This window comes from Crocuta crocuta, unplaced genomic scaffold, assembly GCF_008692635.1.
Source record: "Crocuta crocuta isolate KB4526 unplaced genomic scaffold, BGI_CrCroc_1.0 scaffold216, whole genome shotgun sequence".
Lineage (NCBI taxonomy): Eukaryota > Metazoa > Chordata > Mammalia > Carnivora > Hyaenidae > Crocuta > Crocuta crocuta.
In genome coordinates, this window is record NW_027531504.1 from 6,978,460 (window position 1) to 7,001,041 (window position 22,582).

The following is a 22,582-nucleotide window of genomic DNA, read 5'->3' on the forward strand; positions in this document are numbered from 1 at the left end:
TTGACCCACCTTAGCCTTATAGTTTAGCTTAACTCTTATATTCTTTATCTTTATTCAACTTTAGCAGCCCCTACACTTAGCCATTTTTTGGACCTTGTCATCCCTTAGAACTGATCATTTCAAATACATATTTTTTTCCTCTTATCCACTTCAATCTCACTGAAGACATAAAAATTTGATACTCAGATTGATGGCAAAATTAGTTCTTATACTTTTTATTTCTTCCAGTCTGTTAATCTGGCTCCCTTGTTTCCCATTCAGCTTGAAATACATTTGTCCATTGTTCACCTGTGCTCTCACTTGTACCTGAGCAAAAGCTAGATGTAGATTCTTTAAACTTCTCACTATCTGAGAATTTCTGTATCCTCATCTGTTCTCTCCTCCCTTTCTATTTTAATGAAGGTATTCATTCTCCCTCTACTTCTCAAGTGTTCTGATTCCCACCTCTTTTGTTTCCTCTAGAGTCTTGCTTCATTGATTATCTTCTTCATCTATGTCTTTAATTTCTTTACCTCAGAATCTTATTTTGCCTTCAAGGTCCAGCTCAGACTGCATTTCTCTTATGTAGCCTTCATTGATATCCTAATGAAAGTTAGTTAATAGCACTTTCTTCTGTACTTTTTAGTTCTGCTTTAATTTCTTTTGATTTATTGTGACCTACCTTAAATATTCAAAACCTTTTCATCAAAAGAAATACTATACTTTATTCCTAAGTCTGCAGCATTGCATTTTGAAATAATTTGCATTGAACGCTTTCGTTACTGAGATTAAGACCATTGAATTTATTTTGATGCCCTAATCATCTCTATTAATTTTTATTTATGTTAAATTCCATTATCCCTTACAATCCTAACTGTAATTATCTTAAATTGTGGACTAATTTATTCTTAAAAAAATTTCATATCAGTTGTAGATTCTAACCCTGTACAGCTCTAGTGAAGTGAACTGAAGAAAACTTTGTCACTTCTTACAGTCTACCATAATGGTGTTCTTACTTTTCATGTTTAAAAGATAGTCAAATACTCTTTACCATATTTTCTTTGGCTTCATTTTTTTTTTTTTTTGTAGGGCATTGTTTCCTTTCATATCCATGTAACTTATTTAGAAAGCATTCAGACCACATTGCTTTCTTAACCGGATCTTGTTTCTTACTGACTTACCAAGTATATTCAAAATCTTGACCAGAGCTAAGATTTACTTGGGACCTAACTTTTTAACTCTGGACCTGAGCTAGGACCCACAGTGTTTACTCAACTCTGTTTCTGTCTTCATGATTTTTAGAAAGAAACCTCTATGAACTCTGTGACCTAGAAGCACCAAGTTAATGACATCCATAAACATTTAAGGGTGAAATGCAGAGAAGGTTTGAGAGAGTAAAAATGTAGCTGGAATTATGAAACAAGAGTATGACTGGTACTGTTAAAGGAGCAGAGTAAGAGCAAGACTCCCCTTTAGATCTGTTGTTTGTGGCTTTTGTATGTAAATATCTCAGGAAGCATTGGGTCTTACGGTTTCTTCCATGTCATATTGTGCAGTCACCTTACACATTTAAATGTCTAATCCGGGGTTTGGATTGGTTCATTAAGTCCATCAACAAACATTTATTGAATTCTTATTAACGTTTAAAGCACAGCCCTAGGCTCTTGAGAATGTTGTCTTTCCAATAAGCAGTTCTACCTGAGTTGATAAGATATGCTAATAATGCCAAACTGTAAATAATAAGTGACGAATTATATTTGAGGTGTTTGCGGGATTTAAAAAAGGGAGCCATTGAGGGCATATCCTATCACACATTGGCATATCCTATTAGCATAAAGTCTGTCTCATGAGGTTAGTCATTTGGTTACCAGAAATGCTCCACATTTTAAGGTTCTGGTTAAAAATATATCATTCCTTTTGAAAGGACACACATTGTTTAAGCATTCATCTTAAGGATGAAAGCTCATAATGTATTTTATAGAATACACTATGGTGTCCTGTACAAGATAGTTTTCTTTTAAAATTTGAACTTAAAATCAATAAAATTGCAAGATAATGAAGTAGGATAACACTTACTTGGGTTAAAGGACTGGGTTCTATCTTCATTTGTCTACTTGGTAGCTATGTGATTTGGTCCGGAGCTTCAATCTCTTTATCTCTAAAAGTGAAATAATAAGATGAATTTGTTTACTTTCATGGAATTATTGTGAGAAATTACTACAGTTAAAAACAGGGAGACCTAATAGGCATTAGAGATACATTTAGGAGCTCCAGGTCTGGTAGAGTGAAAGTGAAGTGGCAGTGTGGGTGAAAGCATTGTGTAAGCTGTGTGGTCATAGACACGGCTTTGCCTGCACTAGACCACTTTCTGATGCCTTAGTGACACATTATGCACTCTTCCACCAAAGGCTATTTGTTCAGTTTGTTGCCTTTGTTTATCAAAATCCTACTTATCAGATTTATATCTCCATGTATGTAGGCTGTCGTCTTCCTAGACCTACTTGATTTCTCATCTTCTCTGTGCCAGTAGTTTGTAGATTTTTCCATAGCAAAAGCAGAAATTTGTTATATCTTAGTTATATGTGAACACACTTAGCTGCCTGAAGTCAAAATCTTTATTGTTTTATCTGCAACTTAACAAGTACAATGCCTGGTGTCAATAAGGGTACTCTAAAATGATTGTCTAATTCATTGAAATATTTGGACTATGATTTCTTAATAATGTATTTTGTTGGATTGTGATTTTTAGATTAAAACTTCAACAACAAATTGTGAATATTGAAAATGCAGAGAAAGAAAAACATGAAAATGCTGAGCTGAAACAGGTACGATTTTAGCAAACATTTTGCTTTTATTTTTTCAAGTGCTTCTTTAAATCTGTATTTTGAATGTGTATATGTGTAAGTTTTGATTTTTTTTTATTGAAGTATAATTAACATAATGTTCAGTTTCAGGTGTACAGTGTGATCATTCAACAGTTCTGTACATTATTCAGTGCTCATCACGAGAAGTATACTCTTAATCCTCTTTACTTGTTTCACCCATCTCCCCTCTGGCAACTACCAATTTGTTTTCTGTATTTAAGAGTCTGGTTTTCTCTGTTTTTCTTTATTTTATTTCTTAAATTCCACATATGAGTGAAATCATATGGTATTTGTCTTTCTCTGACTTATTTCACTTAGCCTTATATCCTCCAGATCCATCCATGTTGTTGCAAATGGCAAGATTTTATTCTTTTTTATGGTTGAGTAATAGGCCATCATGTGTATATACCACATCTTCTTTATCCATTCATCTGTGGATGGACACTTGAGTTGCTCATGTGTGTGTTTTGAATCTTTTGGAATTTTCTATATCAGTATTCTGAAAATACAACCACTACATTGATATGTACTGGTGAGGTTGACAAAGATAAAATTGTTTAAACCTCTTTAAGCTCTAGTTAGTAAGCTGCTTTTGCTAACTGCTGTTTTTCTTGAGGCCTTTATATGCTGTCACCCATAATGAATTTTTTAAAATTGTAGTTTAAGGAATAGTATCTTATTCTGAATTTAAAAATTGATTAGAAACATCATCTAGATTTTAAATTCCTTGTGGGATTGACTTGTAACTTTTTATTGCTTATTCTGTGAACTATTTCTTATTATATCCCTGTGAAATGTGAAATCTAAGAGTTGTATTTATGGAAGGAAATTTATATTTTAATTGAAGTTATTTGGGTTTAAAGAAAACTTATATGGGCAAAACATGGAAGAGTGTTCTTTGCTGGGTTCTATTTTCTTTTTTGTTTAAGTTACGAAGTAAAGAAGATTCCATTTTTAGGATTTATCCTTGCAAGCTAGCTGGCATTGCTTTGCATATGCAATTGTGGTTTGTAAGTCTCAACTAGGCAGACATAATATTTGGTACTCTGAGAGAAGTGATCTAGTATCATTGGCATTGGGCTTTCTGTCATTTATTAGATATGGAGAAGTATTAAGCTTCAATTTTTATAACTCCAATTAAAAATAAAGACTGAGTAGTTCTTCCTGGAGAAATTTATTCTAAAGTAGAACTCTGAGACATATCATTTTACTTTATTCTGAAAATAACTCTTTGGTCATATACAGTCTTCTCTTATTTGGCTTTGCTACCACCAGAAAGTACTGGACTTGTTTAATTTATTGCATAAAGAATCTGGTTTCTTTTGACTCTTTCTCTTGATTCTGTGCATCCAGCTTCTCTGAGAGAATGGCTAAAAAGGTAAGAAAAGGTGAAAGAAAATGAAGATTTGTTAATTAATTGGCAAAATGAGGACGCCTGGATGGCTCAGTCAGTTAAGTGACTGACTCTTGATTTAGGCTCAGGTCATGATCCTAGGGTCATGAGATTGAGCCCCGAGTCAGGCTCTGTGTTGAGCATAGAGCCTGCTTGGGATATTCTTATTCTCATTCTCTCTCTGACTCTCTCTGTTTCTCTCTCTCTCTCTATCTATCTCTATCTCCCTCCCTCCCCCCCCTCCCCCACTTGTTGGAGCATTTGGCTTGTGGAGGAAGTAGGTATAACTGTGTCCCAAGTGAAGATTATTTGGATATAACTTAAAAACATTGTTTATCTTCCTAGCCTGTTAATTTTTAACTAGATAATTAGTTACTTTTCATGAGAAAAAGTACCCCCAGATAAAAGTGAATTAGGATGGAGAAAAAGCCTGAGTGACATTTCATGGTTTGATAAATGGCTCTAGAGGCCAAGGAAGCCTTGGCCATTCATTAGGTTTCTTAGAATCTCTCTCTTCCACCCAACACTGGGTGTATGGAATGCTGAGAAACCACTTAAAAGCAATGAAAGAGCAACGCTTTCTGCATTTATGATTCCAAACTGTTTAGAAAGCAGAACTCCTGGAACAGTTGCTGATCATAGGGTACATGGGGGAGTGGGAGAACAGACTCCCTTAGCAGCTTTCCCAGCTGATGTGCTCTTAAAACCTGTTCTTTCCTAGGAGGCTCTAGGAAGTTCAGTGGAGACTTCCTCATTGTTGTATTCTCCTTTCTCACTTCCCTTCTCTCTCCTTACAACCCCTCCCCCTACTCCCAGTACCTCATCTGGTCTGCTTATTTTGGGAGGAAGTGGAGGAGACTTAGTGGATTGAGAAATACGGTTCGTGATAGTCTCTGCTTATATTAGGAAATGATACTATGCTCTTGGGTCCTAATGCTGCTACGGTTTATCATTTAATTTCCGTGTGTCCTCAAGGACAGTTGGGTGGGGGATTTGTGAAGAAAGATGTTTACAATTCTGTGCCTCTCCCATACGTTATTGCATATGTGGCTTTATGTTTCTCTTTCTTCTCTTTTAAGCAAATCAGTAGTTTGCAGAATCAGGTGACCTCACTTGGACAGTCAGAGAATGAGTTGCTGAATTCAAACCAAATACTGAGGGAGACAGTGGAGAGGTTAAAACAGGAATGCCGAAATTTAAGAAGCCAAGCTGAAAAAGCACAACTAGAAGTTGAAAGGTAGAGTTTGCTCTTTTTTATGTACAAAATATTTCTTCTTTCTGTTATATTATCTGTAGTTCTTTTAATGATGATTCCAATGTTGAATGTGCTTTGGGAACTAGTTACAAATACCCTTTGACAGTATACAATGGTATTAGGTAATGTACTTTCTATTTCTAGAGAATGACCTTTATGGATTCTTGAATTGTTTTAAAAAAGGGGCATTTAGGGCAGAAGTTTGTTTTCTGTTTTTTTTTTGTGTGTTTTTTTTTTTTACAAATTCTGCCTGACCACCCTCAAAGAAACCCTTCTTTATTCATTGAGTAAACCAAAACACTAATACATTTTTTACTCCAAATACCTAAAGTATTCTTCTGAATGCCAGAGAATAGAAAAAAATGTTGTTATGTATAAAACTTAACTTCCTAGAATTAGAGCTATAATCTCTTGGATTTTCCCTTTGAAAAGCTCATTTATTTGTTTATATTTTTTGGTCTTGAAATGTATTAGTAGTAGACAGTGTATATAGTAAACTGGTAGGGAGATGATTTTAGTGATGTTCCAGATCTTACATTCTATGGAAAATTTTGTTTAGATATGATAGAAAACTGCTATGTTGTATTTGCTTTGTCTTTATAACATGTTAGTATTTTATTTTTGTTTGAATCTACAAAACATAATTCTTTTCAGATTTTCTCTTCTGAAGACTACTTTGCCAAACACAATTTTTTTTTCCTTCAGTTTCTCATTATTTCATATTTTAAGACTGTCTCTGGTTTCACACATGCAGCTGAATTTCAAGAAAAGAAAGTAAGCAAGTTATTTGGCCATAATGTGTTGTGACATTCCATAGGGTCCAAATTATTTTGCAAAAAATGGAAATTTATATCTTGGAATCTGAAGTATTTGATTAAAATGCACTTAAGGATTTTAAGACCAAAAAAAAAAGCATTCTCTTAGCTAGCAAATTTAAGTAATTGATCATTGGTTTCTGAATGTTACTCTTAAGATTACATAGCAGAAAATAGCTGGATGAAGTGTCAGTTGAACATGAATTTGACTTTGGTTCCAGTTAAAACACTTAAAGTCTGTATGACCTTAGGCACATAATCTGATGTCTCAGAATTTGTAAATCTCATTTGTACTGCCTATATATGGTAATGGTACTAAAAATTATGCATAGTATGCAGAAGAGCTTTAAAGATATAAGTTGTTATGTTACCTTAAAATATCATTTATATGAATTGTAGTCTAGTCTGAAAACATCCTACATTAAGTCTTGATACCTAGGTTGATTTTTAACCAGCTTTATTAGACCCAGTTTTTTTTTAATGTTTCAAGTTTTTATTTAAATTCTAGTTAGTTAACATATAGTGTAACATTAGCTTCAAGAGTAGCATTTAGTGATTTATCACTTACATATACCCAGTGCTCATCACAAGTGTCCTCCTTAGTACCCATCCCTCATGCTAGACCTAGTTTTTATAGCTTGGTGGTTATGGTTCGAAGCTGGTTATCACTGTTTGTCCTACTGTTAACTGGGTGTAAGTCTTTAAGCAAATTCATTAACTGCTCTCTAGGCTTCAGTTTTCTTATCTATAAAATGGAGGTGATAGTAGTACCTAACTCAAGGAGTTATTGTAAAGAATAGATGATGTAGTATACACATTGTTCTAAGCACAGCATCTGGCTCAGGAGAAGTACTTAGTAATGGGTGTATAAGCAAATACATGGCTGGGCAAGAGTGCCTGTAGTTGGATAATTAAGGATGTGGTGGAGCAGGTAGAGAGTTTGATTATATTTGGAATAATCTCTTTAATCTTAAGAATTAATGTCTGTGTTTTGCATACATTCTTTTGACAGGACTTTGGAAGAGAAACAGATACAGTGGTTGGAAGAAAAGCATAAATTTCAGGAACGTATCACTGACAGAGAAGAAAAGTATAATCAAGCTAAAGAAAAACTGCAGCGAGCTGCAATTGCCCAGAAAAAGGCAAGTGGTTCTTATTAAAGCAATTTCTATAGAGTAAAACATAATTAACTATTCTGGGAGAATAAAATGTAATTAAAATTGAGATTTTAGTGTATGTTTAATTTGATATTTAAGCATGACATTTTGCTGTCAACCTTGCAGAGATAAATTGGGAAAATGCAAACTGCTCAACAGGTTTATTTCTAAATTTTGTGTTCAAGTCAGTTTTTCAGAGCCGACATACATTTTCCCACAGTGTTTTTTCATTGATAAATTTTCTAGACCAGCCCTTATAAGTCTTAGTTATTAATTCATTCTGCACTTAAATTACAGGGTGATTAGATTTGTTTCAGCTGTGCTTAACAAATACTTGTAACGTCATTTTTTTTTTTTTTGTTAAAATGATTTTTTATTTCCAACTTAGAAATATAGGAGCGAATATCTCCTTGCCCTAGCAGAAGAAACTAGGCTTCCCCTGACTTTTGTAGTAGCCATGATCATTACCACAGCTGTGATCTTATTTTTAATGTTTATTTATTTATTTTGAGAGGGAGACAAATCATGGAGGAGGGGCAGAGAGAGAGTATCCGAAGATCTTACAAACTGTGAGTTCATGACCTGAGCTGAAATCAAGAGTCAGATGCTTAACCCACTCAGCCACCCAGGTGTGATCTTTTTTAAGTTTCACCTTTGTAGGCATATTTTCTCCATATGTTTTCTTGGAAATAGTTCAGAACATCATGGATAGAATGTAATCAGATGATTCATCTAAGTCAGTGGTTTACAACTTCTTTTCTACTTCAACAAACCCAAGGAATGTAGCATGGCCCCATCAACAACGATGACTCATGGTAACAGTGAGTCAGTACTTGTTTTCAAAAAGATTTGGTGTGTGTGGTGGAGCTGGGGATGTGGGGTAGCATAAAAAAAATACCATAAATGATTTAATATGTCCCCATTTGATAAGTTCAGTTAGTAATGGCATTTGTTTTTGGGAGGTAAGAATGTCTGAGATGAGAGGATGTCACTTCTCATAGGTACACTGGTATCTCAATTAGTCTGTATGCTTATTGGAAAGGTTAGCTCTTTGTATTTGCATAAGAGAAGAGAACTGTATATCATTTACATATTCTGAATTTGGAAACCAAAGACACAGTTCCTAGACACCTATTTATGGTTTTTGGGTGTAACTGCCAAATGCATCCTGTTTGTTGGAGTGACGGTACAAGAAGTCTACAAGTCTACGTTGCTTCCCCACTTTCTTGATTTCTGAATATTGCTTTTCTCTTCTCATAATGCTGGAAGTAGTGTAATGTTGAGATTAAAAAATGGGAATTATTTCCTCCCATTTGTGTCACTTCTCTTTCTGTCTGTATTAGTGCTGAGCAGTGTATGGGTATTGGTGGAATTTCAGTGAAGTGTTTTATGGCTTGGGATGATCTTAGAAATTTCACCTATGGTTCCTTGTACTGTTTGAAGCCTAGAAGCATCTGAAGCCAGATTTTAGCCAAAAATTACCAGGAATTATAAGAATTGATTTTATCTTTCACAGAGAAATGTTTATCTTAAGGTTTTAGAAATCATAGAAACCAGATTCTAATTATTATTGAGGTTAGCTTGGGTTGACTTCTTTTGGAGCAGAAGTGACATCCAGTGGTGAGAGAGATTACCAACTAATCATAGGTATACAAGTAAGAAGGGAAGAGGTTATAATTTAAGAAATCTGCAAAACAACCTTTCATCAGTATTGTGACCTGGGGTGAATTTTTTCCTACTGAATTATCTGCCAAATGATGGGTGTGAACATAGGGAATATCCATATCACTTTTGAAAATGTGACCTGTGGGTTATGATTTCAAGTCATAGGAAATTGTTAAGCTCAATTCAATGAATAATTATGACCCAGAGCTGTCTTCCCATGTGGGACACTTCCCTAGAGGCTTACAACTTTATATCAATTAAAGTAGATAAAGAGACAATATATCTGGCTTAGAAATACTATAAAAAAATCTATGAGTATATAAAACTTTACGCTGGCAGATTGTAGCATTCAGATAGTTTTCACAGATTAGTAAACTGAAGTAGTAGATAACCAAGATTACTTGACTAGTAAGATTCAGTGCCATGACTAAAATTTACATCTTTCTGCTCTTAATCCTTTGTTCTTTTGTGTTGTTACTCTTTTAATTTCCCAATTTCTTTGATTCCAAATACTTGACTGTTTTTCTCTTCATTGTACCCATTTGAGTCTTACATCTTATGGCAGAATAATCACTATGAAGCTATTTTCTTTAAATTAAACTCTATTCATTCAAGTTAAAGATAATGCTTCTAAATGAAAATTTTGCCTATAAGATTATATAAATAAAATTCATAGGAGTGCAGTAGACTTGTTTGGTTCTTTAAATGACAAAAATCATAACTTTCTTATGTAATAAGACTTAAAACAAGTCACAAAATATTAACTCTATGGCAGAAATCATAATCCTCTTGAGTTGCTTTCTTGTGAGTGGTTCTTATAACTGGGGAGTGGTAGCTTTATTCTCCCCAAGACAGAAGAGTTGGCTCACTGCCATCTGAGTGTGTTTGTTTACAGCTCCAGCCTCCTACACACAAAGTTTATGTCATTTCTGCTAAGCCTTTTTAGATAGAATCTTTGTGTAATGATATTTTACTGTGTTGGTTTTTTTGGAAAAACTTGACCAAGTATCTTGAGTTGGGATGCCCTTCTGTGATTGTTGGCTTCTCTGTATATTTTTCTCTATACGTTATTGAAATGTGAGTATGAAGAGAGATCTCTTGGTTTGAGCACAGTGAGGTGTGCTTTTCTTTTTAAGGCACTTAAGATGACAACCTGTTATTTTTATTCTAAGGTATATCTGTCTGAAGTTATTCTTGGTTAAATTATGGTTATGAATGTTTTTTGGAAAAGACATGAACCATAGTCTTGAAGTTCTAAAGTGTCTGTTCAACATGTTGTGTGGCCTAGCATTATATTATACACTTAGGGGGAAAGTAGAAGCCATGATTAATTTCTGCCTTTGATGACCATATAATCTAGTTGGAGAAATAAGGTAACATACAATACCTAAAGAATACTAATAGTCACTCCCAGGTGATCTGTTTAGACACTAAAGTTTGAGAACAGTGTCAGAGCAAAGAAAGCCTGAAGACTGGGAGGCTAGTTAGGAAGCTCTTTTTTTTTTAATTTAATTTTTTTAATAGTTTATTGTCAAGTCGGTTTCCATATAACACCCAGTGCTCAAGTTAGGAAGCTCTTTTAATAAAATGAGGTAAGAAGTGTGGAATTTGGGCTTGTGATAGAGGAATGAAGATGAAAGGTGACTCTTCAGAATTATTCTGAAGGAGAAGATTTACAGAATATGGTGCTAAAAAGAAAGAAAGTATGATATGTTTTAGGTGTGAGAGGATATAAATGGAGTTGTCATAATGAAGAACACGTGTCAGTTGAGGAGTAGAAAGAGAAGATAGATTCACATGTCAGATCTGAAGTGATGACAGTGCATCGCTGGACTCATGTCCTAGACTTTTTTTTTTAATTTTTTTTTTTTTAATGTTTTATTTATTTCTAGGAGAGAGAGAGAGACAGCGTGAGCAGGGGAGGGTCAGAGAGAGAGGGAGTCACAGACTCTGAAACAGGCTCCAGGCTCTGAGCTGGCAGTCAGCACAGAGCCCGACGCGGGGCTCGAACCCACGAACCGCGAGATCAGGACCCAAGCGAAAGTCGGACGCTTAACCGACTAAGCCACCCAGGCGCCCCTCATGTCCTAGACTTTTAAGTGAAGGTGCTGTCAATAACTAGAAGTAATGGAATGTAAACGATTCTAAATTCTAAAGAATTAGACAGTTGAGATTTTGGAGATGATTGAGGAAGAAAAGGACTGAGAATTAAGTTGACTTAGAAAGGGGAACTGGATTTAGTAGAGGAATGGTCGTAGAGGTAGAAGTGTGGTTTTGTAGAAGCCACAGGAAAAGAAAAGTATCAAAGATAAATAGCTGTTAAGTATGATTACTGAAGAGTTCATTGAATTTGGCTAGAAGGTGGTAAAAGGGGAATCCAGGGTTGGGTTCTTGTATTAGTGTTCTTTTGATTTTTCTATTGCTCCTTTGTGTTGGAATATTTTTAACACAAAGGCATCCACTTGGCAATCCTGTGATGGTATTGGACTGCTAAAGTCAAAATTGAAATCATTCCTTACAGCCAGTCTCCCCTCTGAACTCTTCACCTCTTTCAGTAGCATGTCATTCTTCCTATCATTAGGCTTCAGACCTTTGATTCATTCTGAGAGCTCCCTTCCCCCAGATGTAGTCAACCACTCTATTAGTTTCTGAGGGCTGCTGTAACAAATTACTGCAAACTACATGGCTTAAAACATCAGAGAGGTATTATCTCATAATCCTAGAGCTTAGAAGTCTAAAATCAAGATGCCCCTAGGACATCTTGCCCCTCTAAAGACTGGATCGGTTTTACCCTTCTCTCCTAGCTGCTGGTGATTGCTAGCAGTCCTTGGTATTCTTTGGGTTGTAGGCATATCACTTCATTCTGTGCCTGTCTTCATCTGGTGTTCTTCCTGTGTGTCTTGTCTCTGTGTCTACATTTCCCTCTTTTCATAGGGACACTAGTCATACTGGATTTAGGGGTTACTTAATCTAGTATAACGTCATCTTAACCTGATTATATCTGTAAAGACCCTTTTTCCAGGTAAGGTTACTCTGGAGTGTTTTACCAACAGCCAGTTTTCTAATTCCTTGGACACCAGCTAGGTGAGTGTCCAGCAGTGCAGTTTAATTCTGACACTACATCAGATTCCACAAGGTAAAGGGTTCAGTCTCACAAGACTGCTCTGATGTCAGATGCCCAGTCCCGGGCCACTTGTACTTTTGACCAGCTCACTATAAATTGGGGTTTGATAATTTTCTAGAATAGCTCACTGAACCCAGGAAAACATTTTACTTACACTTACTAGTTTATTATAAAAGATACAACTCAAGAACAGCCAAATGGAAGAGGTGCATAGGGCAAGGTGTGGAAGGGGAAGCATGGAGTTTCCATGCCCTCTGAATGTGCCATCCAACTAGCTAATCAATATGTTCACTAACCTGGAAACTTTCTGGGGCTCCCTGTTGGAAAATTCTTATAGAGATGCAGCCCCAGTCACCCTTCCCTCTGAGAAGTGGGGAATAGGGGAATGCATCTGAAAGGTCCTACTCTTTTATCACTTGGTCATTCTCATGACAACCCCATTCTGAGTTTTTTAGGGGCCCCCAACCAGAAATTACCTCATTAGCATAAACACAGGTATGATTGAAAACACTGGTTATGAATTACAAAAGACATGCCTGTTGCTCAGGAAATTCCAAGGACTTTAGGAGGTCTGTGCTAGAAACCCAGGACAAAGACCAAATAAATTTCTTTTTATATCGTAGTCACATTCTGAGGTTCTCCAAGGACATGAATATTTGGGAGACATTCTTCAACCCAGTACAGTCCCTAGGGCCTGTGAATTCTTCCTTTACAATGTGTCTTGCATTTCTTCCCCTCACCTCATTTTCTTTTTATTCCTGTTGCTAACATCCTAGCTCAGGCTCTATCTACTTCAAGGTTTCTCTGTATTCATTTAGCCATACTCAACAAATTTATTGAGTGTCTACTATGTACCAGGTAGTTTTGTTCACTGGAATACAGAAATAAAGACCATACTGAGGAGCTTACATTGTAGTGGGTAGGTGATAAAGAAACTAGTATTTGTCAGCGGGAGATGTGTGCTAAGGAGAAAACCAAGGGAATAGAGGGTGCTCTTTTAAATAAGTGGTCAGAGAAGGCTTTGCAGATAAGGTAACATTTGAGCAGAGACCTGAAGGAAAGGAGGGAAGATGCCATGTTTTATTATTTTTATTTTTTATTTATTTTTTTATATTTTTATTTATTTCTAGGAGAGAGAGAGAGACAGTGTGAGCAGGGGAGGGTCAGAGAGAGAGGGAGTCACAGACTGAGACAGGCTCCATGCTCCGAGCTGGCAGTCAGCACAGAGCCCGATGCGGGGCTCGAACTCACAACCCGAGAGATCATGACCTAAGCGAAAGTTGGATGCTTAACTGACTACGCCACCCAGGCGCCCCGGGAAGATGCCATGTTTTATATGTAGAGGGATAATGTTCCAGACAGAATAGCAAATGAGAGAGAGAGAGGCAGAAGTCTCCTTGGTATGTTGAAGGAATACATGGAGAGAGAGAGCTAGGTAGCTGGAATGGAGAGAAGTAGGAAGAGGCCAGATGGTGTTTTTATTCTGAATGTGATAGGAACACACTGGAGAATTCTCAATTGAAAAATAATATAATCTGCATTATATTTTAGAAGACTCTCTGGCTGTTGTGTAGAGAGACAAAGAGGACTCAAGAAGACCACTTTTTAGGAGTCCAGGTGAGAGATGATGGTGATTTGGAGTAGCAAACTTGTTGTGGAATGGTGGTCAGATTCTGTATATAAAAAGTAGAGTTTACGATAGTTGTAAGGCACAAAGGATAATGAATCAAGATGACTAAGATGTTGAGCTTGAGTGCTTAGTTAAAATAGAGTTGGGAAAGACTTTAGAAGGAACAGGTTTGGGAGTAATAAAGATGCTTCTTTTAGACATGTTACCTCTTTGTGATACCCAATTAGACTTCCACAGGAAATGTTCAGTAGTCTGGTGGATACATGAATCAGGATTTCAGGGAGGAAGACTCGACTAGAAATAAAGACGTGGGAGTCATCATCACTTAAATGGTATTGAAAGCAAAGGGATTAAATGAGGTCACCTAGAAAGTAAAGGAAGACTGAGGATTGAGCTTTGAGGAATTTTGAAGTTGAGAAGAAAAGGAGGAAACTGAGGAGTGGCCAGGATGGTAGGAGAACCAAGACGGTACTGGATGCCAAGTGAAGAAAAGTACTTCAAGAAAGATCAGCTGTATCAAATGACATTGAGAATAAGATGATAAAATAGCAGTATGGAGACTAGGAATTCATTTGACTTTTTAGTGATTATCGGTGGCTTGTCAAGAGTTGTTTGTGTGGAACAGAAGGTATGCAAACCAGATTGAAGTGGAAGATAGAGTTTGTTTAAGGGGTTTTGTTGTAAAGAACAGGGAACTGGGGTGATAGGTAGGGAGGGTTGTGAGATCAAAGACTTCTTTTAAGGGAGAGGTGAATTATAGAGTGATTCGGTAGCAGGGGGAAAATCGATGATGCAGGAGAAGAGGGGACAGTTGCAGGAATAATATTCTTTAGTAGCAATTCAGAGGTGGAGGACATAAGAACACAGTGTATCTATTGTAACTGTAAAAAAGGCAAAATACATGCTTATGAATTTCTGATACATTGATAGATGTGTGGAAATTTTCTCCTGATGGCTGCAGTTTCCTCAGTGTAAAAAAGAATCTGTGTCTTTAGCTCAGATTGTGAAGAGTGCAGATATTAGAGAACTGAGGAGATATAAGAAGTTGTAAAAGAATGTAAGAGTTTGGGAGAGTGATTGGATGAGGGAAATTAGGATTGTCTGGTAGCACAATGTACAGTTGTGTGTTTGCTGACCTCATTTAGTTGCATAGGTCCAGGCATGTAGTCAGTAAAGAGTTGTATTTTTTTTTTTAATTTTTAAATGTTTGTTTATTTTTGAGAGAGGGTGTGAGTTGGGGGGTTCAGAGAGCGAGGGAGACACAGAATCCGAAGCAGGCTCCAGGGTCTGAGCTGTCAGCAAAGAGCCTGACGTGAGGCTTGAACGGACCACAGGTTCATGACCTGAGCCAAAGTTGGATTCTTAACCGAATGAGCCACCCAACTGCCCTAGTAGAGAGTTGTATGAAATAAGGGTCCGAGTTTTTCCAGGTGAGTTTGAAAACTTGAGAGACTTGGGTCAAGGTAATGAGAATGTATGCAAGAAATGATTATAGAGATGGAGGCTAAGGCGTTCATTGGGTCTTTTAGTCAGCTAACCAGCCACTGTTTTTCCTGCATTCTAGCTTTTTCCTGGCAACTAAGTGCTCAGTACATGGTTGTTTTACTGTGATGAGCATGAGGACAACATTGTCCTAAACCCTGTCTTCAAGCTTATCTCCAGATTTGCCTTGTAAGAGGCAAACTTGGAGTCATCACATACACTGATGCTGTATCAGACTTCTCAGAATAATGTCTGTTACTTATCAGTCCCTTGTTGGAGAACCTTCAGGCAAATCCACATCCTTACAGTATTACAGATTTCCATAATTCATTTCTTATCTGTTCTACAAAGCCCTTTCTCGTGCATGATTTGGTACTTCTTGACTGGAATTCCCTTCAGAAGTCCCTATATTTTGTATTACCTATAGTTAATATAGGCCCAATTTTGTGTGCACTCTGTATATATGTATGCATATGTATATACTTGATTAAAATTTGGTGATGAAGTAAAAAATTTTGTATTACAGTTAAATGAACAATAAAAATGGAGAAAAATAACTAGATTTTAAGATTGTAAGGCTATACAGACATATAATAGTGAAATATTAAGCATTTCCATCTGTAAAATGTCTGCTGGGACACCCGGGTGGCCTAGTCAATTAAGCATCTGACTCTTGATTTTAGCTCAGATCATCACCTCACAGTTCTTGAGTTCAAACTCCATGTTCGCACTGTCAGTGCAGAACCTGCTTGGGATTCTCTCCAACTCCCCATCCCTCTGCCACTTGCACTCTCTCTCTTTCAAAATAAATAAACTTAAAAAAAAATGCTACTAGTTGGACTAGAATACCTAAAAGGAGCATATGCTTTCAATAATGACAGACTAGGAAATATGTGGATCAACTCTCCATACAAAAACTAGAAGAATTGGACACAGTATTTAAAAAAATCTATATCTCCATAGAAGGCAGTGAAGAATTAGAAGGCCAGGCTCCTGGAGAAGTGGGAAACAGAGAGGTGAGCATGGTATGTAGGTTGCTTTTCCCTTAGAGGAAACTGCTGATTCTAGAAGAGACAGCAGAGAGGCTGAGAAGTGAAGCAAAGCTTTTGACAATCTCACAGGGCTTGGGGAACAAAAATTGGGAGTTCAGAATCTGCTGGAGAGATGATCTTGGGTCCAAATATGCTAGTGCTTTGGGTTGGGACCATGAAGGGGAGGGATTTACCTTTAGACTAAGAATAAACTGAAAATAGCTTGGCCCTTGAAGTATTAAAGCATAGCTTTAGATAATGTCAGCCCTTATAATTAGATTATATTTACCCACATTGTTAGTGTTTCTAGCTGCCTACCAGAAACAAATGTAAATCTACTTTAAGGGAAAATAACATTACAGGCTTCAAGTTATTTCCACAGTTTTTAAATATATAACAAAAAATGAAAAATAGGAATAAATAAAATATAATAAATAATAAACAAAAATATCATTACATGCCTATTAGAATGGCTAAAATCTGAAACTGATTGTACCAAACCTTGCAAAGATATGGGACAAATAGAAGCTCTCCTTCCTTGTGTGGAATTGGAACATGGTACAGCCATTTTGGAATACACTTTGGTATTTTCTTACAAAGGTAGACATAGCCAAACCATCCCATCTGGTAAACATGCTCCTAGATATTTATTCAAATGAGTCAAAACTTATGTTCACACACACAAAAACACATAAACTTGGAAGTAAGCAAGATGTTCTTCAGTAGGTGAATGGATTAAAAAAAAAAAATGTGCTACATCCATACAATGGATGTTTTTATTTAGTGATAAAAAAAAAATGAGCTGGCAAGCCATGCAAAGACATAGCAGAACCTTAAGTGCATATTGCTAAATGAAGGAAACCAGTCTGAAAAGACCATATACTATATGAATTCTGTATACTGTATGACATTCTGGAAAAGACAAAACTGTGGAGACCAAAAAAAAAAAAATGCCAGTGATTGCCAGGTGTTGTGGAAGTTGGAATGACTAAATAGAGCACAGGGAATTTGGTAGGGCTTTGAAGCTATTCACTGTGATATCACAATAGTGGATACATGACATCATACATTTGGAAACACCTGTAGAACTGTACAACACAAAGAGTGAAACTTAATGTCAACTATGGACTTTAGTTCATAATAATGTTTCAATATTAGTTCATTGATTTTAATTATAAGATGTTAATAGTAGAGGAAACTGTGAAAGGAGGAAAAGGAGGAATATGTGGGAACTCTCTACTTCCTGTTAAATTTTTCAGTAAACCTAAAACTGCTCCAACTATTTATAAAGAATCATCACCTGGGCCACATGAGGAAATAAGATAGCATCGAAAATCAAGAGAAATAATAACCAATATAAATAGACTCCCCATAGGGGATCCAGGAAATGGAGTTATCAGATACAGACTTTAAAATTGCCATGTTGTTATATGCTTAGAAAACAACAGAAAAACTTGAGAATTCCTCCAGAAAACAAAATCATTAAAATAAATGGCAGTTTTACAACTAAAACACACAATAACTGAATTGTGAACTTAGTGGATAAATTTAACTGTGAATATCATCATCAACTTCAAGATATTACCAGAAATCAATGAAACAAAATATATAATAGAGAAAAATTTAAACGCCAAGAGCTGATTTAAAAAAAAATTGGTAAAATTGATAAAGCCTTAGACTCATTTTTTCCTAACTCCTCACAAAATAGGTAGGTAGGTAAACACAGATGAGGAAGGGTATCATGAATGGAAAAGGGGTATCACTATATATATATTTTTTAAGATTTTATTTTTAAGTAATCTCTATACCCAACATGGGGCTTGAATTTACAACCCTGAGATTAAGAGTTGCGTGCTCTACCAATTGAGCCAGGCAGGGTGGCCCCTCTTATAGATAGTGAGACAATAAGAATATTCTAAAAATAACTTATGTAGTTTAGATGAAATGAACAAATTCTTTGAAGAACACCTTAACCAGTACAGGAAGAATTAGGTAATCTGAATAATCCTATATCTGTTAAGGAAATGGAATCCTCAGTTTAAAACCTTCTGTAGGGAAAATGCATGGCTCATTTAGCTTCACTGATAAATTCTTCCAAATACTAGAGAAAGAAATATTTTCTTTCCTTACACAAACTCTCCCAGAAAATAGAAAATAAAGGAAAACATCCCCACTTGTTTTATAAGGTTAAAGCCCAACATAGTCATTATAAGAAAAGAAATATTATATCATAAGAAAATATACAAATCTTAAATATTAGCAAATTGAATCCAGTGATGTATAAAAATGATAATATATTATGAAATGTAGGATTTATTCTAGGAATATAAGATAGCTTAACATTCAAAATTGACTAGTATAATTAAACACTGTAACAGAACAAAGGAAAAAGTATTGTGATCTTCTTAACACACACATAAAAATAATTTGACAAAATTTAACACCCTTTCATGATAAACTCTTAACTAAAATAGGAATAGAAGGGATTTTGTATCTACAAAAGTCCTACATCTAATATCGCAGTTATTGATTAAATAGTTAATGCTTCCCTCCACCCACCCAAGTTCAGGAACAAAGCAAGTATGTTCATTATCACCATTTTGTTGCACATTTTATTGGAGGTCCTAGCTATTATAATAAGACAAGAAAAAGAAATAAAAGATTTATAAAGATTGGAAAGGAGGAAGCAAAATTGTCATTCATTTATGACATGTGTATGAATAAAAATACAAATAAATCTATCAAATTATTAATATGTACAATTTGAAAATTGCTGAAAAAAGGTCAAGTAACAAACATTTTTTTGGTTATCCTATTTCTAGCAACTCTATCAATATTAACTAAATTTACTCATATGAATAATTTTGCTATCCTTGCCTTCTTAGGCTACTACAGCATTTAACAACCTTTTTTTTGAGGTATAATTGACATATACATGTCACTTTCAGGTAGACAACATAATGATTTGATATTTTTATATATTTTAAAATGATCACAATAAATGAGTCTAGTTAATATCCATCACCATACATATTTTAAAAAACTTTTTTTCTCGTGATGAGAAGTTTTAAGATTTACTCTTTTAGCAACTTCCAAATACACAATACAATATAGTTACCATGCTGTACAATACATCCCTGGGACTTTATAACTAAAGGTTTGTGTCTTTTGACTTCTTTCACCCATTTTGCCCACCCCTCATGCCTCCCCTTTGACAACCACCAATTTTCTTTTTATATCTGTGAGCTTGTTTCATTTGCTTGTTTGTTTAGATTCTCCAGATTGAGGTTATACAGTATTTTTTCTTTCTCTGCCTGCCATAATATCCTCAGGGTCCATCCATGTTGTCACAAAAAACAAGATTTCCTTCTTTTTTATGACTGAATCATATTCCATTGTGTATAAATTGCTAGATCATATGGTAGTTCTATTTTTAATTTTTTGAGGAACCATCCTACTATTTATGATAGTGGCTGCATCATATATTGTTGGTGGGCATGTAATTAATAGAACCACTTTAGAAAACTGGCAGTATTTAGTAAAGTTCTGACTCACTCCTGAGTGTATACTCAAGAGAAATGAGCACATACATCCCTGAAAACATGTTCAGCAATGTTCATAGAAACTTCATTCAGATTAAATTAAAATTGAAATAACTCTAATTTTCATTAGGAGAATGGGTAAGATATATATTTATAAAATGGATGACAGCATAACAAAGGAAAAGAACTGTGCCATATAATAAAATGGCGTAGTCAATTAGACAACATATTGGACAAACAAAAATGACCCAGATACAGAAGAGTATATACTATATGATTTCTTTTTTTTTTTTTTTAATATGGGTAGATTGGTGGATAGACAGAGTCCTAAATTACCTGTAAACATAAATATATACTTATGTTAAGGACAGAAGAGTAGTTCCTTTGCCAGGGTAGAAGGTGGGAGGCAGGAGGCAACCTTTTAGGAGGTTGGAGGATGGGAAGCAATGGGAAACATTAGAAAGAATGCTCAATGCAGTGCTATTTCCCAACTGGAGATAACCCAGATGGCCCTCAATGGTAGCCTGGGTAGATACATTAAACTATGTGATATTCATAAGTGCAGTACAATATGTGGCAATGAACTATTCCTGTAAGCAGTAACATCTCACAATGTGAGTGCAAGAAAAAAAACCATTTGTAAAAGAACTTGAAAAAGCCTATGATTGGGCGCCTGGATGGCTCAGTCGGTTGAGTGTCCGACTTCGGCTCAGGTCGTGATCTCACGGTTTATGAGTTCAAGCCCCACATCGGGCTCTGTGCTGACAGCCAGCTCAGAGTCTGGGGCCTGTCTTCGGATTCTGTGTCTCCTTCTCTCTCTGACCCTCCCCTGCTCATGCTGTCTCTCTCTCTCAGAAATAAATAAATATTAAAAAAAAAGGTATTAAAAAAATTTTAAAAAAGCCTATGATTCTGGTCATATGAAGTTCAAAAATAGGCAGAGTTAGAGAGGGGGCAAGATGGCGGAGAAGTAAGGAGCTCCGTACTNCAGAGTTAGCTTTGGAAGTAAATTGGTTACCTTTTCAGAGGACAGAAGGGAATAGAGATTGAAAGGAGGAAGGGTAGGGGCACTTGTGGTATGGCCATGCATTTGACCTAGGAAGTAATAGTATCAGCATTTGCTTTGTGGTTTCACATTTTGCTTTATATTTACATTCTGTGCATACCTGAAAGGTCTGTAGCTACTAAATGAGTTGTAACATTTATATGTATTTTTCTGTAAAAAAAAAAAAAACCTCTTTACAAAAATGAAAAAATACTTTTTTAATATGCTACTTCTACATTATATACTGATTTCTCCGTGTTAGAAAATTTTCCCGTTGTAAAGTTTAAATGTTATCTTTTTCACATTTAAAAAGGCATACTTTCAAACTGCAATGGATCCATAATCTAAGCTTTCTGATCTTTTACTGCTTTGATAGCAATCTATCAGTTGTAAGCATGCTTTTCATTTTTAATTTTTAGTTCTTTTTTAAAAGAACTCTTTTGGGGAAAATAAAGAACTTGTGATTCCTTATCAGGTGACAGGCAAGCTCATTAATAAAATTTGACTCCTTCCCTTTTTAATATTTTATTTGCAGCAGTTTAGTTATTGATACCCATTTTCTGATTTGGCATTCATAACTATTCTATTTGTACATCTGAAACTTATTTGCAATTTTCAATGAGAATCCCATCAATCTTTTTCTTCTGGTATTCACTGAAAAACTTATCTCTAAGTAAAATTTCTTGTTGAGTAAAATATTCTCTTTATATTCTGTTCAAATAGGTTTTGTATTAAAGTACTTGCTCATATTGTTTCTTTTTTTCTAGAGAAAATCTCTTCATGAAAACAAATTGAAGAGACTGCAGGAGAAAGTAGAAATCTTAGAGGCAAAGAGAGAGGAATTAGAAACAGAAAACCAGGTGTTGAATAGGTACTGTGTTTATATAAATACAAATCCCATGTAGTGACTTTAATATTATAGAACTTTGATTCTGAGTATAATACACTTTATTTTCTTTTAAAATATATGTTTAGGGGTGCCCAGGTGGCTCAGTTGGTTAAGCATCTGACTCTTGTGTTTGTTTTTTTTAACATGTAACTAATTGTTGTTTTATTTGCAGTTCCCTACTAGAGAGTAACAATATAGGGCTTTTTTTTTTTTTTAAATAATTTATTAAGTTAGCTATTTTGCAGTGTATATAGTGTAGTCTTGGCTTCGGGAGTTGATTCCCGTGATTTATCACTTACATACAACACCCAGTGCTCATCCCAACAAGTGCCCTCCTCAATGCCTATCTCTTATGGTTTGCCTCTCTCTCTGTAACTTATTTTTCCTTCCCTTCCCCTGTGGTCTTCTGTTAAGTTTCTCACATTCTACATATACTACCTTTCAGTTCCATCCATGTTGTTACAAATGGCAAGATTTCATCATTTTTCATCACTGAGTAGTATTCCATTGTATATACATACCATATCTTCTTTATCCATTCATCGGTTGATGGACATTTGTGCTCTTTCCATAATTTAGCTATTGTTGATAGTGCTGCTATAAACATTGGGGTACATGTGCCCCTGTGAATCAGTACTCTTGTATCCTTTGTGTAAATTCTTAGTAGTGCTATTGCTGGGTCATAGGGTAATGCTATTTTTAATTTTGGGG

The 22,582-nt window shown here is 35.5% G+C and overlaps 1 protein-coding gene across 1 annotated transcript in view; it reads left to right on the forward strand.

Annotated features, from left to right (window-relative positions):
* The window catches only part of CEP83 (centrosomal protein 83), a 150,444-nt gene that overhangs the window by 123,093 nt on the left and 4,769 nt on the right, over positions 1-22,582 (forward strand). Inside the window, exons 11-14 of the mRNA XM_077772189.1 lie at positions 2,729-2,804; positions 5,316-5,473; positions 7,319-7,448; positions 21,750-21,853. Coding sequence (XP_077628315.1) covers positions 2,729-2,804; positions 5,316-5,473; positions 7,319-7,448; positions 21,750-21,853 — 468 coding nt within the window. The remainder of the gene's footprint in view (positions 1-2,728; positions 2,805-5,315; positions 5,474-7,318; positions 7,449-21,749; positions 21,854-22,582) is intronic.